At 42.8% G+C, this 19,748-nt stretch overlaps 1 protein-coding gene across 4 annotated transcripts in view; it reads left to right on the forward strand.

The window, feature by feature from the left end:
* The window catches only part of SPECC1L (sperm antigen with calponin homology and coiled-coil domains 1 like), a 123,933-nt gene that overhangs the window by 37,555 nt on the left and 66,630 nt on the right, over nucleotides 1-19,748 (forward strand). For 3 of the 4 annotated variants that reach the window (XM_060118451.1, XM_060118450.1, XM_060118455.1), the window contains 4 exons: nucleotides 1,940-2,093; nucleotides 6,077-7,707; nucleotides 9,078-9,285; nucleotides 19,585-19,658. In XM_060118451.1, the coding sequence (XP_059974434.1) occupies nucleotides 1,940-2,093; nucleotides 6,077-7,707; nucleotides 9,078-9,285; nucleotides 19,585-19,658 (2,067 nt within the window). The remainder of the gene's footprint in view (nucleotides 1-1,939; nucleotides 2,094-6,076; nucleotides 7,708-9,077; nucleotides 9,286-19,584; nucleotides 19,659-19,748) is intronic. The other variant, XM_060118452.1, reaches the window with a different exon arrangement.

Here is a 19,748-nt window from a genome sequence, read left to right on the forward strand (position 1 = left end):
CCGTGAGCCATGGCCGCTGAGCCTGCGCGTCCGGAGCCTGTGCTCCGCAATGGGAGAGGCCACAACGGTGAGAGGCCTGCATGCCGCAAAAAAAAAAAAAAAAAGAATATGAACAATCCTTAATGATTAATGCAATATACCCCTTCCTTATTATGTGATCTAGATTTTTCATAATGTGACAACCCTAAATTACCAAAGCTTAATTCTGACAATTCATTTAAAACATTAATTTTCCTTCTGCCTCTTTTTTAGTAAGACAGATTGACCTACCTAATAGTACTACTCCATATACAGTCACTGACATTTAGAACTGGGAGAGGCTTCAGATTTAGAGATGAGTTGTTTTTGAACCATTTTAATTTGTAGAAATGAATTCATTGTGATTATCCGAGGGTGATTATCTCAATGGGCAACAACATAAGTTGGCTGGTTAACTTGTGCCTTCACCTTAGTGGGCAAAACTTTTGGTTATTTTATTTAAAAGCAGGGTCCCCCCCCCCCACAGATCTTTAACTCCTCTTTGTTCTCTCTCATTTCTAGGAGAAGTAAAATCAGATTTCTTCACTGTTTTTCTTAAGTAACAATTTTATATCCAATCCAGTTCTCCAGAGTGCTTGTTTTCTTTTTAAAAAGCTCACATTTTTTTCAATCATCTTCATAAAACATAAATAAATATTACAAATGGTCTTTCTTGAGTAGTATGATCATTTAACCCTCACTCTAACCATAAAATCTCTAGTTTTTTATTTGTATATTACTTAGGCTTTAAAAAAAACAACAACCCTTCTTTCAATTTTGGCTTAAATTAGACTACAAAAAAAATAGAAGTAAGAAAAATAAATTTCAGCATAACTTCTTTTATTTTATTTTATTTTATTTTATTTTTTATTTTTCGCGCTGTCTCGGCGCACGTACGTGTCACCAGCTCTTTTTTTTTTTTTTTTTTTAATTTATGGCTGTGTTGGGTCTTCGTTTCTGTGCGAGGGCTTTCTCTAGTTGTGGCAAGTGGGGGCCACTCCTCATCGCGGTGCGCGGGCCTCTCACTATCGCGGCCTCTCTTGTTGTGGAGCACAGGCTCCAGACGCGCAGGCTCAGTAATTGTGGCTCACGGGGCCAGCTGCTCCGTGGCATATGGGATCTTCCCAGACCAGGGCTCGAACCCATGTGTCCGGCATTGGCAGGCGGACGCTCAACCACTGCGCCACCAGGGAAGCCCCAGAATAACTTCTTTTAGACATTGGCTCCATCGTTGCATCACTTCAGAGCAGTGAAGATTCCTCATGACCCTCAGTACTGCTTCTCTCTAGAAACTGCAAGGTGGCGTTTCCTGTGGCATTACAGACCTTTCCTGAGATAGCACATGTGATGTCGCTATCCTAGAGTCACATCCTAGATGAGTGGTAGCAAGGAGGATGTCTGCACTTTCTCCCACCTCTCACTGAATCTGGCACGTGGGGGCACACAGTGGGCTTCCATAACATCTCTGAGTACATTATGATTTTCATATTTTAAAAATGAGTGTGTGTGGGACTTCCCTGGAGGTCCAGTGGTTAAGACTCCGTGCTTCCAATGCAGGAGGTGCAGGTTTGATCCCTGGGTGGGGAACTAAGATGCTGCATGCTGTGCACAGTGTGGCCAAAATAAATAACTAAATAACTAAATAAAATTAAATTAAAAATGGCTTTATAAAAGAAAAAAATGTATATACTAGGGTGAAGATTTAATAAAATTAATTAAAAAAAGAAGTGTGTGATCATTTATGAAGCAGTGAAGAAGTTCTGTTTCTGTAGCACAGAGTGATGTGCTGCTTGGTAACTGTCAGAAAGTCCTTGTAGAGTTCTTGAACTCAGCGTAAAAGTCAAGGGCTTTGTTTAGTGTCAAAATGTTATTTAATCTTGCTTCTTCTAATCAATTTGTTTTTATCTTCTGTTGCTTCTAGACCAAGAGCAGTGATGACCTTTTAGCTGGGATGGCTGGAGGGGTGACTGTGACGAATGGTGTCAAAGGGAAGAAAAGCACCTGCCCTTCCACAGCACCGTCAGCATCCGCCCCTGCCATGAGCACCATGGAGAACAGACCCAAGAGTAGTACAGGTATGCGCGCACTCGGTGTGAGGGTTACACTGCCTTTGTGTTTGAGTAGGTGAGTGCAGTGGTATTTAGGGAATTCCATCTAATCGTAGAAAATTTCAAATATGCACAAAAGTATCTGGTATTTCATCTCTGTATACTCATCACCCTTATCACCTGATGGCCACTCTTAGCTCCTTGACCACCCACCTTCCCCTATTTTGAAGCAAATTCCAGATGTCATCCACAAATATTTAATTATCTTTGAAAGACAAGGATTCTTTTAAAAATATATTCATAATACCATTATCAGTCCTTAAAATAATTAATAATCATTTCTCAAATCATAAATTATTCAGTAAGTATTTAAATTTCTAACTGTCTTATAAATATTACATACATATATTTAGTTATTTGTTTGGATCAGGATTTACCAGGATTCACTTAAGGTCCATATATAGTAATTGGTGAAGTGTCTCTTAAATCTTCATTTTAAATCTATGAGTTCATCCCACTTTTTTCTTGCAATTTAATTTTTGTGGAAACTGGTTGTTTGATCTGTAGAGTTTCCCATGATCTTGATGTCCCCCCACCCTTGGGTCATGCTGTGTGGCTTGTGGGATCTTAGTTCCCCGACCAGGGATTGAACCCAGGCCCTGGCAGTGAAAGTGCCGAGCCCTAACCACTGGACCACTATGAAACTGCCTCCTGTGATCTGGATTTTTTTTTAAAATTATTAATTTATTTTTGGCTGCATTGGGGTTTTGCTGCTGCACGTGGGCTTTCTCTAGTTGCAGGGAGCGTGGGCCATTCTTCGTTGCAGAGCACGGGCTCTAGGTGTGTGGGCTTCAGTAGTTGTGGCACACGGGCTTAGTTGCTCTGCAGCATGTGGGATCTTCCCGAACCAGGGATCGAACCAGTGTCCCCTGCATTGGTAGGTGGATTCTTAACCACTGTGCCACCAGGGAAGTCCCGTGATCTGGATTTTGATGTCACATTCCTATGATGTCCTTGATTTTATTCTTTTATTCTCTCTGTTTACTATAAATGTCATTGAATTTAGAGCCCTGATGGGACGGACTCAGGTTCCTTCCTCTTACCCCCACCAATTCCTTCCTAGGTAATAGTTGTCTGTCTGTCAGGAGGCCCATTGTTTCTGGCCGTGTCCCGCTCCATGTTGTTAGAAGCCTCTGATGGTTGATGCCTAGATCCATTCATTCCAGTCCTACCATTCTTTCTTCCTTCGTTAGCAGCAGTTTGTTTCTAGATCTCATTCTGTAGTCCAAGGAGTAATGTTATCATATTTTACTTCTTACACTTACAGAAAAAAACTTTGAAACTTCCTATAAACTTAAGGTCATATGTTTGTAATAAAGTGTATGAAAGCAAATTGGCAGAAATTATAGCAGACCTTCTTTTGCTATCATTATTTAGGCTCTTGTCCCCTCTTGCGTGTATTGGATTTTTTTCCTAGCCCAAGTTTGCTTACTGTCATCTCTCCTGCTGTGACCCTCTGTGGATTCTTCCGCCCACTCCAGGTCATGCCCCACTGTTAATTGTAATAGCAGTGCAGTATGATCACCAGGAGGAAACGTGGAAGTCATCACTTTGCTTTAGAGGCATTATTCCATTTTATCCTCACTACAGCCCTGTGAAGTCGAGGCTATCATTAGTCTCATTTTAGAGATGGCAGTCTACACTTAGAAAGCTCAAGTATCTTGCTCAGGGCCATGCATTCATTTGCTCAGTGAATGCTTACTGGGTGCCCATTTTGTACCAGGCCTCAAAGCTGGTGATGGAGCAGAGACTGGACCTTAAGTCTTTCACCCGCAAGCCTGGGGTCGTCACCACATTTAGCACTGTAGCTTGTGTGGTAAGAAGGAAATTCAGTACTCTAATCCCACCAGTATCTCCTCCTGGTTCTACCCTTTAGAATTCCCTGGGTGCACACCCGTGGTTCCCTGCTGACCAGTGCCTCCTGCCCTCACAAGGCTGGACTCAGTTATCACCTCCCCGGATCAGTTGCCCCATCTTTTCCCTCTTTTGGCCTCCATTTGCAGTTGTTCCTCCTAATCCTGTTACTTCTGCCTTTGAAATCTATTACAGATTTATTATCCCTTCTCTGCTCTTATGGAGATCTAGCTCTTGCTCCCCGAATGCAGGCCTTCCTTTAGTTTTACTGCTTTTCCTTCTTCCTCATGTTTCACTTCACATTCTCTAGCTTAATTTCCATCAAAGTAGTCTTTCTCTGTGTTTCTTCCCTGCTCAAGAAAATTTATTGAACCTTTGTTGCTGCAACTCACCAAGTTCTCCCTGGCATTCAGGGCCCTATGGAAACCTTCCCCTGCTGCTTCCATCGACTGTAGGACCTTACTTTTCCTTCTGTGTACGATGCTGCTTCCATTACCTCGTCCTCATCTGTCGTGTGGCCACCAGCATTCCCTCCCCTGCTCTACACCTGATCCCTGGCAGAATTAGTGGCTCTCTTCCCACATCATCCTCCCTCGTGTAGACCTTTTACTCCCCGTTTCCTGGTTAGCCTGGTGCCTGCCACATAAAGAACCAGTTGGTTCTTTAAAAATATTTATTGGTCAGGTCTAGGACTTATTTTTCAAAGTAAAAAATAGTCTAATGATTTCCTTAAGTGTTTGTGGGTATTTAAACATACTCCTGTTCTTCTTATATTAAATACATGATCATGTCAATTGTTTGCACAGGTTTAAAATTTTAGCAGTTAAGTAATGGTGTGCCTTGTGCAGCATATTTGACGAACGTGCTGTTATAACTTAACAGTGATGCATCGTCGTTTTCTAACACTTAGGGAGGCAGAGTGGCATACTGCTTAGACTGCCTGCCTGTGTGTGAATCTTGGCTCATCCATGTATTACCTGTGGGATGTCAGCAGATTATTTAACATCTCTTTTTGGGTTTCTTTGTCTGTAAAACAGGATGATGATAATGAAGCTTGTGTAAATTAATGTGTATGAAGTGTTAATATGTGTGTGTAGTAAGTATAAGTGCATGTTGTCTATTCTGATAATTCTTGTTATTGGTACTATTTTGTGGCATTTTATGGTGTGAAAAATGTTTTGCATTTACTTCGATCATAGTTTTTGTGGTTATTGTAGGTAGCTTAGGTTTTTTGTTTGTCCACAGGCTGCCTCTCACTTCTGGTCATCTGTAATCTTCCTTCACTGTCTGTTTCTGCAGTTAGTTTGCTACCTGACTGGCTATCCCTAGAGTCACCTTCTGGCTTGCCCTAGATACTGTGTCCCTAGCCACCTGTTGAAAGCCATGGATTGGGATTCAAGTTCATGTGTATAGCTTTTTTTTTATTGTGAAAGCTTTATTGAGGTATAATTCACATTCCATACAACTCAGTATAAACTTCATTTTTCATTGATAATTAAAAGATGATTCCATACAACTCAGTATAAACTTCATTTTTCATTGATAATTAAAAGATGATTGATCTTCCAGTTTGGAGGAAACAACTTTATAGTAACCAGACTCTCAGGCAGAATTAGTATAGGTCAGAATCACTGTGTGATTATGATTATAGATCCTTAGATTATATCTCATTCTACCTGGGGCATAACTATGTGCCTTTCTTTTTTTAATTGATTAATTAATTTATTTATTTATTTTTGGCTACGTTGGATCTTTGTTGCTGCGTGTATGCTTTCTCTAGTTACGGCGAGTGGGGGCTACTCTTCGTTTCGGTGCATGGGCTTCTCATTGTGGTGGCTTCTCTTGTTGCAGAGTATGGGCTCTAGGTGCACAGGCTTCAGTAGTTGTGATTCACGGGCTCTAGAGCGCAGGCTCAGTAGTTGTGGTGCACAGGCTTAGTTGCTTTGCGGCGTGTGGGATCTTCATGGACCAGGGATCGAACCTGTGTCCCCTGCATTGGCAGGCAGATTCTTAACCACTGCGCCACCGGGGAAGTCCCACTATGTGCCTTTCTACTGCTAAGTTTTTGCCTTATATTCTTTGTCTTAAACATGTAGGCACGAGTTCTTCAACCAAGCGGAGCACTTCCACAGGTAATAAAGAATCCAGTTCTACTAGAGAAAGATTACGTGAACGTACCCGACTAAACCAGAGCAAAAAACTACCTTCTGCAGGTCAGGGGGCTAATGACATGGCGTTGGCTAAACGTTCCCGCAGTCGCACGGCTACGGAATGCGACATTCGCATGAGCAAGTCCAAATCGGACAATCAGATCAGTGACAAAGCTGCTCTGGAAGCCAAAGTGAAGGATCTTCTCACATTGGCAAAAACCAAAGACGTGGAGATTTTACATTTGCGGAATGAACTCCGAGACATGCGTGCTCAGCTGGGCATTAATGAGGACCCTCCTGAGGGGGATGAGAAGTCCGAGAAGGAAGCCATCATTGTTCACCAGCCCACTGACGTCGAGTCCACTTTATTGCAGTTACAGGAACAGAATACTGCCATCCGTGAGGAGCTCAACCAGCTGAAAAATGAAAACAGAATGCTAAAGGACAGGTTGAACGCACTGGGCTTCTCCCTAGAGCAGAGGCTAGACCATTCTGAAAAACTGTTTGGCTATCAGTCCCTGAGCCCAGAGATCACCCCTGGTAACCAGAGCGATGGAGGGGGGACTCTGACTTCCTCAGTGGAGGGCTCTGCCCCTGGGTCAGTGGAGGATCTCCTGAGCCAGGATGAAAACACCCTCATGGACCATCAGCACAGTAACTCTATGGACAACCTGGACAGCGAGTGCAGTGAGGTGTACCAGCCCCTCACATCCAGCGATGACGCCCTGGACGCACCGTCGTCCTCGGAGTCAGAAGGCATTCCAAGCATAGAGCGCTCTCGGAAGGGGAGCAGCGGGAACGCCAGTGAAGTGTCCGTCGCTTGTTTGACGGAACGGATACACCAGATGGAGGAGAACCAACACAGTACGAGTGAGGAACTTCAGGCGACTCTGCAAGAGCTCGCTGATCTACAGCAGATCACCCAGGAGCTGAACAGCGAAAACGAAAGGCTCGGAGAGGAGAAGGTGATTCTCATGGAGTCGTTATGTCAGCAAAGCGATAAGTTGGAACACTTCAGCCGACAGATCGAATATTTCCGCTCCCTTCTAGATGAGCATCACATTTCCTATGTCATAGATGAAGATGTAAAAAGTGGACGCTACATGGAACTGGAGCAACGCTACATGGATCTAGCTGAGAACACCCGTTTTGAACGGGAGCAGCTTCTTGGCGTCCAGCAGCATTTAAGTAATACTTTGAAGATGGCTGAGCAAGACAACAAGGAAGCTCAGGAGATGATCGGGGCACTCAAGGAGCGCAACCACCACATGGAGCGAATCGTTGAGTCTGAGCAGAAGGGCAAGGCAGCCTTGGCAGCCACGTTGGAGGAGTTCAAAGCCACAGTGGCCAGTGACCAGATCGAGATGAATCGCCTGAAGGCCCAGCTGGAGAACGAGAAGCAGAAAGTGGCGGAGCTGTATTCCATCCATAACTCCGGAGACAAGTCTGACATTCAGGATCTCCTGGAGAGTGTCAGGCTGGACAAAGAAAAAGCAGAGACTCTGGCCAGTAGCCTGCAGGAAGATCTGGCTCACACCCGGAATGATGCCAATCGATTGCAGGACACCATCGCAAAGGTACTGTTTAAGTAGATAGAATGTTCTGGACCAGTGTTATGCGGCTGCAGTACATGGCATGCTTACTGAGAGCCAGCAGCCCTGGTGGTGTGTCATTAGCTTTTGTTAATCAGATATTTTTTTAAGCTTCAGAATGGTTTTCTTGTATTGGGATGGAGTGAAAAGTATTCTTATAATAATGTCATTTCCACTCACTTGTACTTTGTTACTGTTTTCCTGCCTGTGAGAGGTTGGGGCTGGAGTTACAACTAACTGAAGTTGTAACAGAAGTTGTCCCTAGTTCTGGGTATGCCCAGGGGAGTGTGTCATACAGATTTACATCCTCCTCTGTAGTGTAGTTTGGCATAAGAAAAACGGAGAGCCAGTATTCCAGTCTGTGGGACCAGCAATGTCTGCCTCTTCTTATCCTTTTGTGGTTGTAGTTTTTCAAGTAGAGTTCTGTTGTGATTTTAAAATACTTTTAGAGTGTGAAGGCTCCTATTTCTTAGAGGCCCATGGTTTGTTGCTGGTGGGAACCTTAGTGATCATTGGTCCAGCCCCCTTTTTTTACACGCAGTGTGATAGTGAGGACTCAGTCAGAACTGCAGCCCAGGGTTGCTGGCAATCGCCAGGGCTCTGTGCCCCACGCGGTTGCTGATGTCGTGTTTATTATTATTATTTTTTTTTTATTTTTATTTTTTTGCCGTACGTGGGCCTCTCACTGCTGTGGCCTCTCCCGTTGTGGAGCACAGGCTCCGGATGCGCCGGCTCAGCGGCCATGGCTCACGGGCCCAGCTGCTCCGCGGCATGTGGGATCTTCCCGGACCGGGGCACGAACCCGTGTCCCCTGCATCGGCAGGCAGACTCTCAACCACTGCACCACCAGGGAAGCCCCTAAACCTTAATTTTTTAAGTGACAACTTTCATAGATACAGTTTAGGAGATGTATTTGTCGGAGCATGTATGTTGGGGGCCACTATGAACTAACACTGACTATATTAGAGAACTTTTTTGTTTCCATTTTTAATTTGATTTTGAAACTGTCACAAATCAGACATCATTTTGTGGGAAAGCATGTTAATCATTAATCAGATGCATGCCTGCAGTCCAAACTTTGGAGAAGGGAAAATTTCCTCATAAATAGTATAGTGAAGTTCAGTGAGATGTCAGTGTAATTTCAGTCAGTGACGTGGCAGCAGATCATGCTTAAGCATACTGTGTGAAGTCCATGTTACTGGAGAGCGCCTTCCACCCAGCTATTACACAGGTCGTTCTTGCTCACGCAGAGCAGCTCACGCTCAGCTCCCTGCTGAGACAAGGTGTGCCTCCGTCCTAGGACTTACCTTAGGACAACTCTTACTTTTCTGATCTGCACCATCAATTTTGCACAGGTAGAAGATGAATACAGAGCCTTCCAAGAAGAAGCTAAGAAGCAAATAGAAGATCTGAATATGACATTAGAAAAATTAAGATCAGAGCTGGAAGAAAAAGAGACAGAAAGGAGTGACATGAAAGAAACGATCTTTGAACTTGAAGACGAAGTAGAACAGCACCGGGCGGTGAAGCTTCATGACAACCTCATCATCTCCGACTTAGAGAGTAAGTGAGGTCCCACCTGTCTTAACGTGTGGGAAGAGTTTGCGTTCTAAGTAGCAAAGTGACGGGGGGTGGCTCTTCCTGGGGCAGGGGTTCAAAGGCAGGAGCACAGTGGCCAGCAGATACGCGTGTGGGCAAGAGCTTCCCATGGCCATTGGCAGTCTTCCGGCTGCTGTTTGGCTCCTAAAGGACTGTTAAGTGGAAGCATCTCTTTAAAACTGCTTAATTATGGAAAATCATTTAAGTGAGAAGCTAATGGGGTTGTTAACTTTCTAGATCTTAGGAAAAGCCATTTGTTGTCGTTGTCTAGTGGTTGCAAGTATACTGAGACCAAAAAATATTTATCCTTTATAATCTTATGCCTGAGGCACAGGTTTTTGTTTATTTGTTTAATATTCCTCCCTTTCACAGAGATTTTATGATCAGGTAGACATGAAACTCAGATTTTGAGTTGCTTTGTTTTTTAAAAGAGTCTAAACAACTGTTTTGTAAGTATTTCAGACTTTAAAAAAAGTTGCATAAATAGTACAAAGCATTTCTGTGTGGAAAATTTGAACAGAAATTTGCATGATCTTAAAATGTCTTCCCACAGACTGTTTATTATGTTACAAGTGAGGAAAAAGAAACAACCAGAAATTACACAGTGGAATAATTGGGCAACACTGTGACCCGGTGATCGGGTGACCAGGTGATCATGTAAGTGACAGAGGCACATGGATATCGCTAGGCTGTATTCTGGCTGAGGCATAACTTCAGTTAACATAAAGAAACATTAAACAGACAAAAAATGAGGAATGTTGTACTAAAAGCCCAGGATCGAATGGTGCTGTATCCTCAAAAATGCCAGTGTCATAAAAGACAAAGGCTGAGGGAAAATTCCAGGCTGTAGGAGGCTGAGGAGAAGGACAACCCGTGCACTTCCTGTGCCTGCACTGGCTCCAGTGCTGTCGGGAGCTGCTGTAAAGGTGTGGTGACAGAACTGGAATGTGTGTGAGATTAGGTAAACGTATTGTGTCAGTATAAATTTATGAAGTTGATAACCCAGCTGTGTCTGTGTATTCTTGGGAACTACACACTGAATATTCAGGGGTGAAGGACTGTGATGTATATCCTTAAGGGTTCAGGAAAAAGGGACACTTAGAGGCAGACGGACAGGGATGGGAGATAGCAAATGATAAAACCAATGGTAAACTATTAACAGTAGGCAAATCTGAGAAGGAGGTGAATGGGTGTTTGGTTCTTTGTGTTACTTCTTGTATCTTTTTGTAAGTTTGAAATTATTTCCAAATAATACACTTAAAAAATTCTTATGTGTTCTTCATCTAGATTCCTCAAATGTTAACAGATTTTAAGTTGTAATACACTTTAATGATGGCCTGGTGGGGACAGGGAGAATGGATGCCTTGGTTAAAGCTCTTAAAATTTCTGGTTCATGATGCTGCTCCTTTGAGCACTGACGGTTTACTATTTATTCCCTGACAGAGGATTGACAGGCAGATACAGTGTGTCAATACAGTAGCCAGAGCCCCTGTGCTGTGGATGCAGAGGTGGGGTGGAGGGAAGGTTTGAACTATTGATAGTTCCAAGAAAGAGACGGTCATTTGCAGGAGCCCTAAATGTGTCTGGTGGCAGTTCTGAGCTCTGGCTAGTTGACCCAGCATCTGTAGGTTGACCTCAGGGTCATTTGGAATATTCCAGGGTATCTGGATACTGAAGTAGTGGATTGTGAGATTGTATTTCTTACATAGTGATGAACTTTTTCATCTAAAGTTTTAAAAAACTTTTAGTTTAACATTTATATCTAGTCTGTATTTCATTGTCACTGAACTGAGCAAGTCATCTAATTTTACTTCCTAAATATAAGAGGTTCTAAAGCTTTTCAGATTAACTTTGGAGTTCAGTGTGTTTTCCATTTTATACTGATAAGAACAGCCTTTTCCCTTGCAAACCCTTTGATTTGAATGTGGAAAGAGTGACACCTTGTGGTAATAGGGGTAATAGCTAGGAAAATGTTAGGTGATAAGGATTCCTGGGACAAAATTTTCCTTATCATTGCCAAAATAAAAGTTACATTGACATTGTATGGTTTTTAATCATAAAGTGGCTGAAAAGGGCTTCCCTGGTGGCGCAGTGGTTGAGAGTCCGCCTGCCGATGCAGGGGACACGGGTTCGTGCCCCGGTCCGGGGGGATCCCACATGCCGCGGAGCAGCTGGGCCCGTGAGCCATGGCCGCTGAGCCTGCGCGTCCAGAGCCTGTGCTCCGCAGCGGGAGAGGCCACAGCAGTGAGAGGCCCATGTACTGCAAAAAAAAAAAAAAAAGGCTGAAAAGCCTTAATAAATTTTTTTTTAGCCATGTAGTTTCTCTCCCCAGTTTTTTGAAATGAAAAGTTGAAATGTATAGAAATAGTGTGAGGGTAGTGTGGTAGTTAGCACCTCCTACCTGGATGTGACAGTTGGTAACATTTTGCAGTGTTCGCCTTCTGTATGTGTGTGTTTAACTGAACTAGTTGGCAGTAAGCTGTGGACTTCATGATACTTAACTTCTAAATATTTCAGCATGCACCTTCTAAACATCCTCCTCGAAACCACAATGCCGTTATCACATCTAGTAAAATTAGTCGTAATTTCTTAGCATCATCTAATACCCCATGTGAAGATTTTCCCAGCTGTCCCCAAAATGTCCTTTATAGTTTTTCATAGGGACTGGGATCCAAACAAGTTTTATGCGTTATAATTTGTTACATCTCCATAGTCTGATAGGAGTTAATTTTCTTCCTAGAGAATTCTAGCATTTGGGATTGATGCTAAGTCAACACTTGGTATAGGGGACTCGATGACAGGGAATACTATTAATTGGGAAATTGAGATTTTCTTCTGTGGATGAAACCATCACCATAGTCAATTTTAGAACTTTTTTATCATCCCCTAAAGAAATCCTGCACCCATCGGCAGTCACTCCTCATTTACCCCAAAGCGACTCTGACTTTGGTATTAATGGACAGGATTTTAAAACAGCTACTGTAACTGTACTCAGGGCGTAGAGGAAAATATGCTCGTCATGACAAACAAATAGCAGATCTCCACAGAGAAATAAAAACTGTAAAAAAAAAAAAAAGAAGAACCTAGTAGGTATTCTGGAACTAGAAAATTAAACAGCTAATATAACAAGTTACAGAGTCATTTAAACAACAAATTAGAGATACAGAAGAGCCAGTGAACTTGAAAACCAATCAGTAGACATTATCCAGAGAGAAAAAAGATTGGAAAAAATGAGTAGAGTATCAGTGATATCTGTGGGACAGTATCACAGGTGTATCATGTAGTTGGGAGTCCAGGCGGCCGCCCAGAGAACATCAGTGCTGTACTGCGTAGATCTGGCCTGCGGTACTTCTCAACAGCATCTGAGCTGGAAAGATTTGATGTAAAAAGTCACTCAGTAACTACTGTTAAGACTTCCAGTTCAAGATGATGGCCTGAGATCATACATACTTCCTTTCCCTTCCAAAGTCCAAGTGACATGGCGGGAGAGATATAAAAATTACAATGAGCTTGAGCAAAGATAGAAAACAGGGGAAGAGTTCTATCAGTAGGTCAGCAATTTGGGGTAATTTCTGGAATACTTTATAGAAAGCTGATGGAATTGGCTGCAGAGAAATCAATCAGAATAGAACATTCTGCAGTTTAGGAGAACACTAAAGCTCTGAATAATAATGTTCCCAGCAGAGCTCTGGGGATGGGGACACTGAAACCTCCACGTCAGGGATCGTAGGGCCCCAGGGCCAGCAGCAGTCTCAGGCCACAGTGTAAGGGATTGCTGCGCTGTACCGCCCCCTCCTCTGTCGGGGCTGTCTCTGGTGTTTGCCCCCAGGCTGCTGCTGCGCTCACCTCTAAGTAAGGTGGGAATATGGTGCCAGGGACTCCCAGCACGACCTTCACACTGTGCCAGGAGTAACTGCAGCCTGCCCTGTTGTCTTAAAGAGAAGACCACCCAGAGGGAAAGGCAGCTTGGCCCGGCAGTGAAACTGATACACACACATACACCTGTTGCCTCAGCAGAAGCCACCCTTCCATCTTGTACATCCAGAGGGCCCCACCCACCCTGCAGGCTCGTGTCATCAGCAGAGCCTTTAGCCGTTTGTTCTGTTGAGAAGCATGCAGGAGTCACTGATGCTAATCATTCTTGGCAAGTAAGAAAGACCAGCCAGGACTTATTAGACATTTAACACCTTAGAAGAGCTTAAGGGAGAAACAGCAGAAAGAAGCAGCTCAACTGAATCCCCCAAAATAAAGGTAATAACTTGCCCAGCAAACCAAAGCTGACTGGTATTACGAGTAGTGACACCAGCGAGACCTCAGGTCTGGCTCGGTTGCGACCTTATCAACCACTTAGTGTCTACATAGTAATGCTCTGTGCATGCTTGCAGTTAAGTCCTGCCCTTTTCCTGCCCTCTGTAGTTCCCAAGATTGGGGCTAGGGCCTGACATCCTGATACATGGAACATAAGCGACAGTGGTGAGCAAAGGTGGCTTGAGATTAGAGAAGGAGCAGGAGGAAATAGAGGAAAGCTGTGTAATTCTGTGATGAGAAAAGCCTGGAAGGTAGAATACTTGGAAGCCTTAATGGAAAAAAGTCTTATATTTGACTATGTATAATTGAAATTTTCAATTCAGCAAATTGCCAGAAATAAATGACATTGAGAGAAATATTTATAATGCATGTCAAATATGTAAAGAGATTCTGTACATCAATAAGACTAGAATAACCCATTAGCTAAATTAAGTTTATGAATGGATAAGTCAGAAAAAGACACAAAAAGATGCTTGACTTTTAAAAAAGCAAAGAAACTCAAAACAAGACGCAGGTGTGAAAAATTCAAAAGATTGCTAAGGTGTAAGAGAGGAGAAAGGGTCCTCTCATATACTGCAGCTTTTTTGGAGTATTGATCATAATTTTTCAAGTACAACAGTAATTTAGCAATCCACTTCCAGAAACCTGCTCTTCAGAAACATTCTTACAAGTTTGCAAATGTATACATAGATGTGGATGCTTGCTGCAGAGTTGCTGGTTACCACAGAAACTTGGAAGCTACCTGTATTTTCAGAAGTCGAGATCTAGTTAATAACCCATGTGCCCAGCACATCCCTACTGTGGCTGCTTTTTCATCAGCCAAGATAAACAAGGCACAGAGAAATGTGTGCACAAAATAAGGCAAGTCGCATAGAGGATGAGCTGAGTATATTACTTCTGTAATTAAAACCATAAAAGTTTTAAATACAACATTACACTGAAATTGTAGCCAGGCATAATGGTGTTCCCTAAGAAATACCGATTTCAGTGTATTCTGTACTGTAAATTCTCTAACTTGGTGACTTCTCAAAAAAAAATTCTGTATTCTTGAGCTAGAACCTTCTAATGGATTGACTTGGATCCTGTTGATAGTTTCAAATGGTCCTTCACTTCTTCTACTTCTAGAAATGTGTCTTCAAGTAACATCTGAAAAACCGTAAAGACACAGTGTTTATAACAAAAATTGGAACCCTTCTGGCTGTTCATTAATAGGAGGTTGCTGAGACAAATCATGATATATCCAATTGATAGCCATTGATGGCCAACCAATTGATGGCCATCTATCATGGCCATCAAAATGGTGCTGCAGGTCTGTATTTATTGATAAAGGTGTCCACTATCTACTGCTTAGTGGAAGGGCTTGTGAAGCAGTATAAATAGTATAATTTCATTTTTCTTTAAAAATAATACACACATATATGGAATCTGGAAAGATATATGCCAAATATAAATGCTAGGTAATCTTATTTTTGTCACTATTTTCTGTTTTCCAGACTTGTTACTGTGAGCGTGCATTACTTTTAGAATCAAGGGGTAAAAGTTATATTCACTTTTTTGGAGGGGGATAAAAATGAGTAAAATAAAAATTAAAAAACAGAGACAGGGACTTCCCTGGCGGTCCAGTGGTTAAGACTCTGCTTCCACTGCAGGGGGGCACGGGTTTGATCCCTGGTCTGGGAACTAAGATCCTCTGCATGCCATGCGGTGCGGCCAAAAAATTAAAAAAAAAAAAAAACAAATAAAAATAGTAAATGGTTTATTTGAAACTCATGTGTGTCCTCTTCCTGCATCAGGAGTTCTGGTTTGGGAGTAAAGCTGTGGTCTGGTTGTTGGATACACCACCTGCCTTGTTCCCCTGCCCCTGAGGTGTGGAGCTTTAACTGATAGGTTCCTCTGGTCCTTTCCCTTCCTCTAAAAACTGTACGTGATGGCAGTTGGAGGTGCTTGACTAGGTGCAGGAGTCTGACTTGAGTACTCGGGTATCTGTACCCTAAGGGTTTTCTGGGATTCAGAGGGCAGGAAAGATTGGTGGAACTTTCATTACTTTATACCCCAAGGGTCGTAGGTAGATCCTGTGCCATGGTAGCTGCCCAGTGACACCCTCAGGAGTGATTGGCCTGTAACTGGAACCAGCATGGAGGCCTGGTTGATGGTTCTGGTTTTGTTGGTGATGATAGGTCTTGGTGGTGAAAAAGATTATGAACCTCATTATTAAATGGGCAGGGCAGTGCCCAGAATTGTTCAGAGCAAAGTTGGACTAATAACAATGAGAATAGAAATTGACCTGATTTCTAGAATAAAGGTAACATTGTAAAATTGAGTTATAATTTATAATTTAAAAAATGAGGTCATAGTAGTTCTTCTGTTCTTTGATGGAATTTAATGTTGCATGTGAGTTGAAGACAGTAGATGGCAGTGTCTCTCACACTTAAGGCTTTGAGGAAGGAAACTGCATTTAGAGGCCCCAGAGTTGCAGGCTAAGCTGCCCTGTGTGACTGGTCACTGGGAGAGGCGGCTGTTTGCTAAGCCTCTTCACAGCGAGAACTGGAGCATAGACGTCTTTGTTTCCAGGGAGGAAAAGCTTGTTGTCACTTTTAATGCTTTTGTAAAGTTTAAATCAAATTCCCTGGAGACGCTTGAAGTGCGCTTTATTCGGCCTGAATATGTCCACTGGCTGCCAGCTTCCCTTCTGTTTAAAAGAAGACATGCCAACAATAAATACGTAGTGCTGAGGGTAAAAGAATGTCCTTTAAGAGTAGTGATCTTGTGAATTCTGTGGCCATGAATGTAGAGGTTGGTGAGAAAAGGATAAGAACAAAATAAATGAATGAAATTTGGGATTTTATGATCAGTCTAAGATGGCCATGTGGCTTAAAATGTCACCTGGGAATCAAGGCACCAGATGTTAAAGTGGGCTGCAGCGAGATTTGCTGTCATCTGTCTCATGTAAGTTACCTAGGTAGGTCCTTTGTGACCAGAAGAAGAGGCAAAGAATTTTCAGCAGAGGAGAAATTACACATTTTTTTGTTTGCTTGTTTTAATAATAAAATATTTTTTGTACATAAATATAGTGTAAATGAAAGGTGTAACCCCTAGTGTTTTCCACACTAGAAATATTTTACCTTCTGTCCTTATTCCTTGTCTATGTCTGGTAATATCCCCAAGACCCTGATTTCATCTACATGTAGGTCATACGGAGCCAAGTTCCCTGCTGGTTCCAGAGTCATCCCTTCCTCTGGAGGTTTGGGTCAGGGTATTGGACTCACTCACTCACCTGCTTGTCCACTTTGCCCTCAGCCAAATTGGGTGGCCCGTTTGCCCGTTAAGTTTCCAGGTTTAATGAGGTCTGAAGCAGCTTGTGTAGAGACAGACTTTTAAAGTTTAATCCTTTGCATATGAAAACATCCTCTTTTCTGTCTCTAAAAGGGTAGGAACTGTACCTTTTTTCCTTTCCCTTATATCTCATGCAGCTTGTAAAAAAGTCTGATACAAAGTAGGTACTTATGAGCAGTTTGTTGAATTACTGACGAAAAGTAATTAATTAACTTTTTATTTCATAGGCCCTAACTTTTTGGAATAATTTTGGGGTGATGAATGGGAGAAAATTGACTACTAGCTACCAAAAATGGCCATTTTTTTCCACCCATGTTTTATCTCATTTTTTAATTAAAAAATTTTTTTTAATCTTTTTAAAATTTATGTATTATTATTATTATTTTGGCTGCATTGGGTCTTGATTGCTGCGTGTGGGCTTTCTCTAGCTTCAGTGAGTGGGGGCTACTCTTCATCGTGGTGCATGGGCTTCTCATTGCGGTGGCTTCTCTTGTTGTGGAGCACGGGCTCTAGGCTCACGGGCTTCAGTAGCTGCAGCACGCGGGCTCAGTAGTTGTGGCTCGTGGGCTCTAGAGCGCAGGCTCAGTAGTTGTGGCACAGGGGCTTAGTTGCTCCGCAGCTTGTGGGATCTTCCTGGACCAGGGCTCAAACCCATGTCCCCTGCATTGGCAGGCGAATTCTTAACCACTGTGCCACCAGGGAAGTCCTCATTTATTTATTTTTAAATTTTATTTATTCATTTTATTTTGGGCTGCTTTTGGGTCTTCGTTGCTGCACGCGGGCTCTCAAGTTGCAGCGAGCAGAGGCTACTCCTCATTGCAGTGCTTGGGCTTCTCATCGTGGTGGCTTCTATTGTTGCGGAGCACGGGCTCTAGGCTCGCGGGCTCCAGTAGTTGCAGCACTCGGGCTCAGTAGCTGTGAGTTGTGGGCTCTAGAGCTCAGGCTCAGTAGTTGTGGCACACGGGCTTAGTTGCTCCGCGCATGTGGGATCTTCCTGGACCAGGGATCGAACCTGTGACCCCTGCATTGGCAGGCAGATTCTTAACCACTGCACCACCAAGGAAGCCCCTCATTTATTTTTATTCAGCTTTAGAAAACATACCATTATTATATATTTATAGTAATCATTACACGTATAATTGTTATAAATATTCTAGACTTTATATTGTTACTGAAGTGAATTCATGCCTTTTAAAAATGTCAGAACACAAATGTATCAACATTGAATTAAGGTTTCAGAGGTTTCAGCAGAGCAGATTTCTCAGGAATTCGGAGGAGGAAGACGTGGAGCAGTCTCAGAAAAAGCATCAGCCTGCTCATACTTCAGGTTCTTGATTGGAAGCTAACAGCCTAAGAAGTGTTTTGGGTACATGTTGTTGCACACAGGTGTTGGCTGCGCCTGGGTTCCCTCTGCTACGTGTAAGGAGTAGGGGGAATGTTTACTCAGAAACACCAGTGTCCATGGTTTGACATCCCTGACAATAAACAGTTAAGTTCTGGCAATGGAATATTGAAACACTTGATGCTAGGTAATGACCTTAGGATTGCTTTCTCTTCTGCTTCCATTAGCTTGTGCACTTACACACTTGCTCTACTCTACAGGCCTACCTGTGCTGGGGCTGCGACCTCGGCATGTGGCTCCTGGCTCTGAGGTGTGCTCAGCCTCTGGGTGAAGAAACGCACCCCTGTTGGCAGTGGCAGCAACAAGGCTGTGTAGGGCAGAGTCGGAACACAGAAAGGACAGGGCTCTGCTGCAAGGGGGCGTCAGTGAAGTCAGAGGGTTTGTCACCAGGTGTAAGTGCCTGCTCTGGTGCTTAACCAGAGAGACAGTGATGGGTTCCTGAGCTGTCGGAGTGACCAGCCGTGGGGAGGTGCTGGGCAGCAGCACCAGCATGGCGCCCTCCCCAGGCATTTCCCCTGATGCAGGGGTTTTTGAGCAGAACCTCCAAATAGAAGGGGACTTCCTTGTACATTTCTGGATCGCAGGGGACTGGCCTTGGCTGTGTCTTCATCTTTGCAGCCCCACTCTGTCTAGATCAGCCTTTGCATATTAGTGGTGCTCATCAGATGTTCACAGTGCATGACATTGTTGGAAGGAAATTCATATTATGCGAGAAATAATTTGAGAAATTGATTTACTTAATCCTTTATTTTGTGAAAGACGCTGCGTAGAATTAAATAGCACCTCCCCCAAGTTATTAAATAATTAAGTTTGTAAACATTTTACTAATTCACCACTTTCTGGAATTTATTCCAGCATGTAAAGTAAGTGATGCTTACAAAAATACTTTAGATTAATAACCCTTTTGATTAAAATCTCCCATTTTAATTGCAGTCAGTGTTGTTTTGATTGGTTATGAGCCAACAATGTGTGTGTGTTTCTAACAATTGATTTTACTTAACTTTTTGTTTCAGAATTAAGACGCTGAGGAAGGAAGTCATCCAGAAGTTGTGATTTAAATTTGATATGTTCCTTACAAAGTAATACTAGTTTATACTTGGATTGGACATTCCTTTTTCCTTTTAAAGTTTTGTATTAAAAACAAAAAGTCTTTGGGCAGGATGACTTTCTGAATGTCATATTTAAGTACCTCCTCCCTTTATATTATTCCTTTCGAACAGATACAGTTAAAAAACTCCAGGACCAAAAACATGACATGGAAAGAGAAATCAAGACACTCCACAGGCGACTTCGGGTAAGATAAATCTTCACATTATCTCATTAGAAAGCACAGTTTTCTGAAAGTTGAGCACTTTGGTGTCGTTTACCCCACTCTCCTTCATCT

The sequence above is a fragment of the Mesoplodon densirostris genome, chromosome 15, assembly GCF_025265405.1.
Source record: "Mesoplodon densirostris isolate mMesDen1 chromosome 15, mMesDen1 primary haplotype, whole genome shotgun sequence".
In the NCBI taxonomy this organism is placed as follows: domain Eukaryota; kingdom Metazoa; phylum Chordata; class Mammalia; order Artiodactyla; family Ziphiidae; genus Mesoplodon; species Mesoplodon densirostris.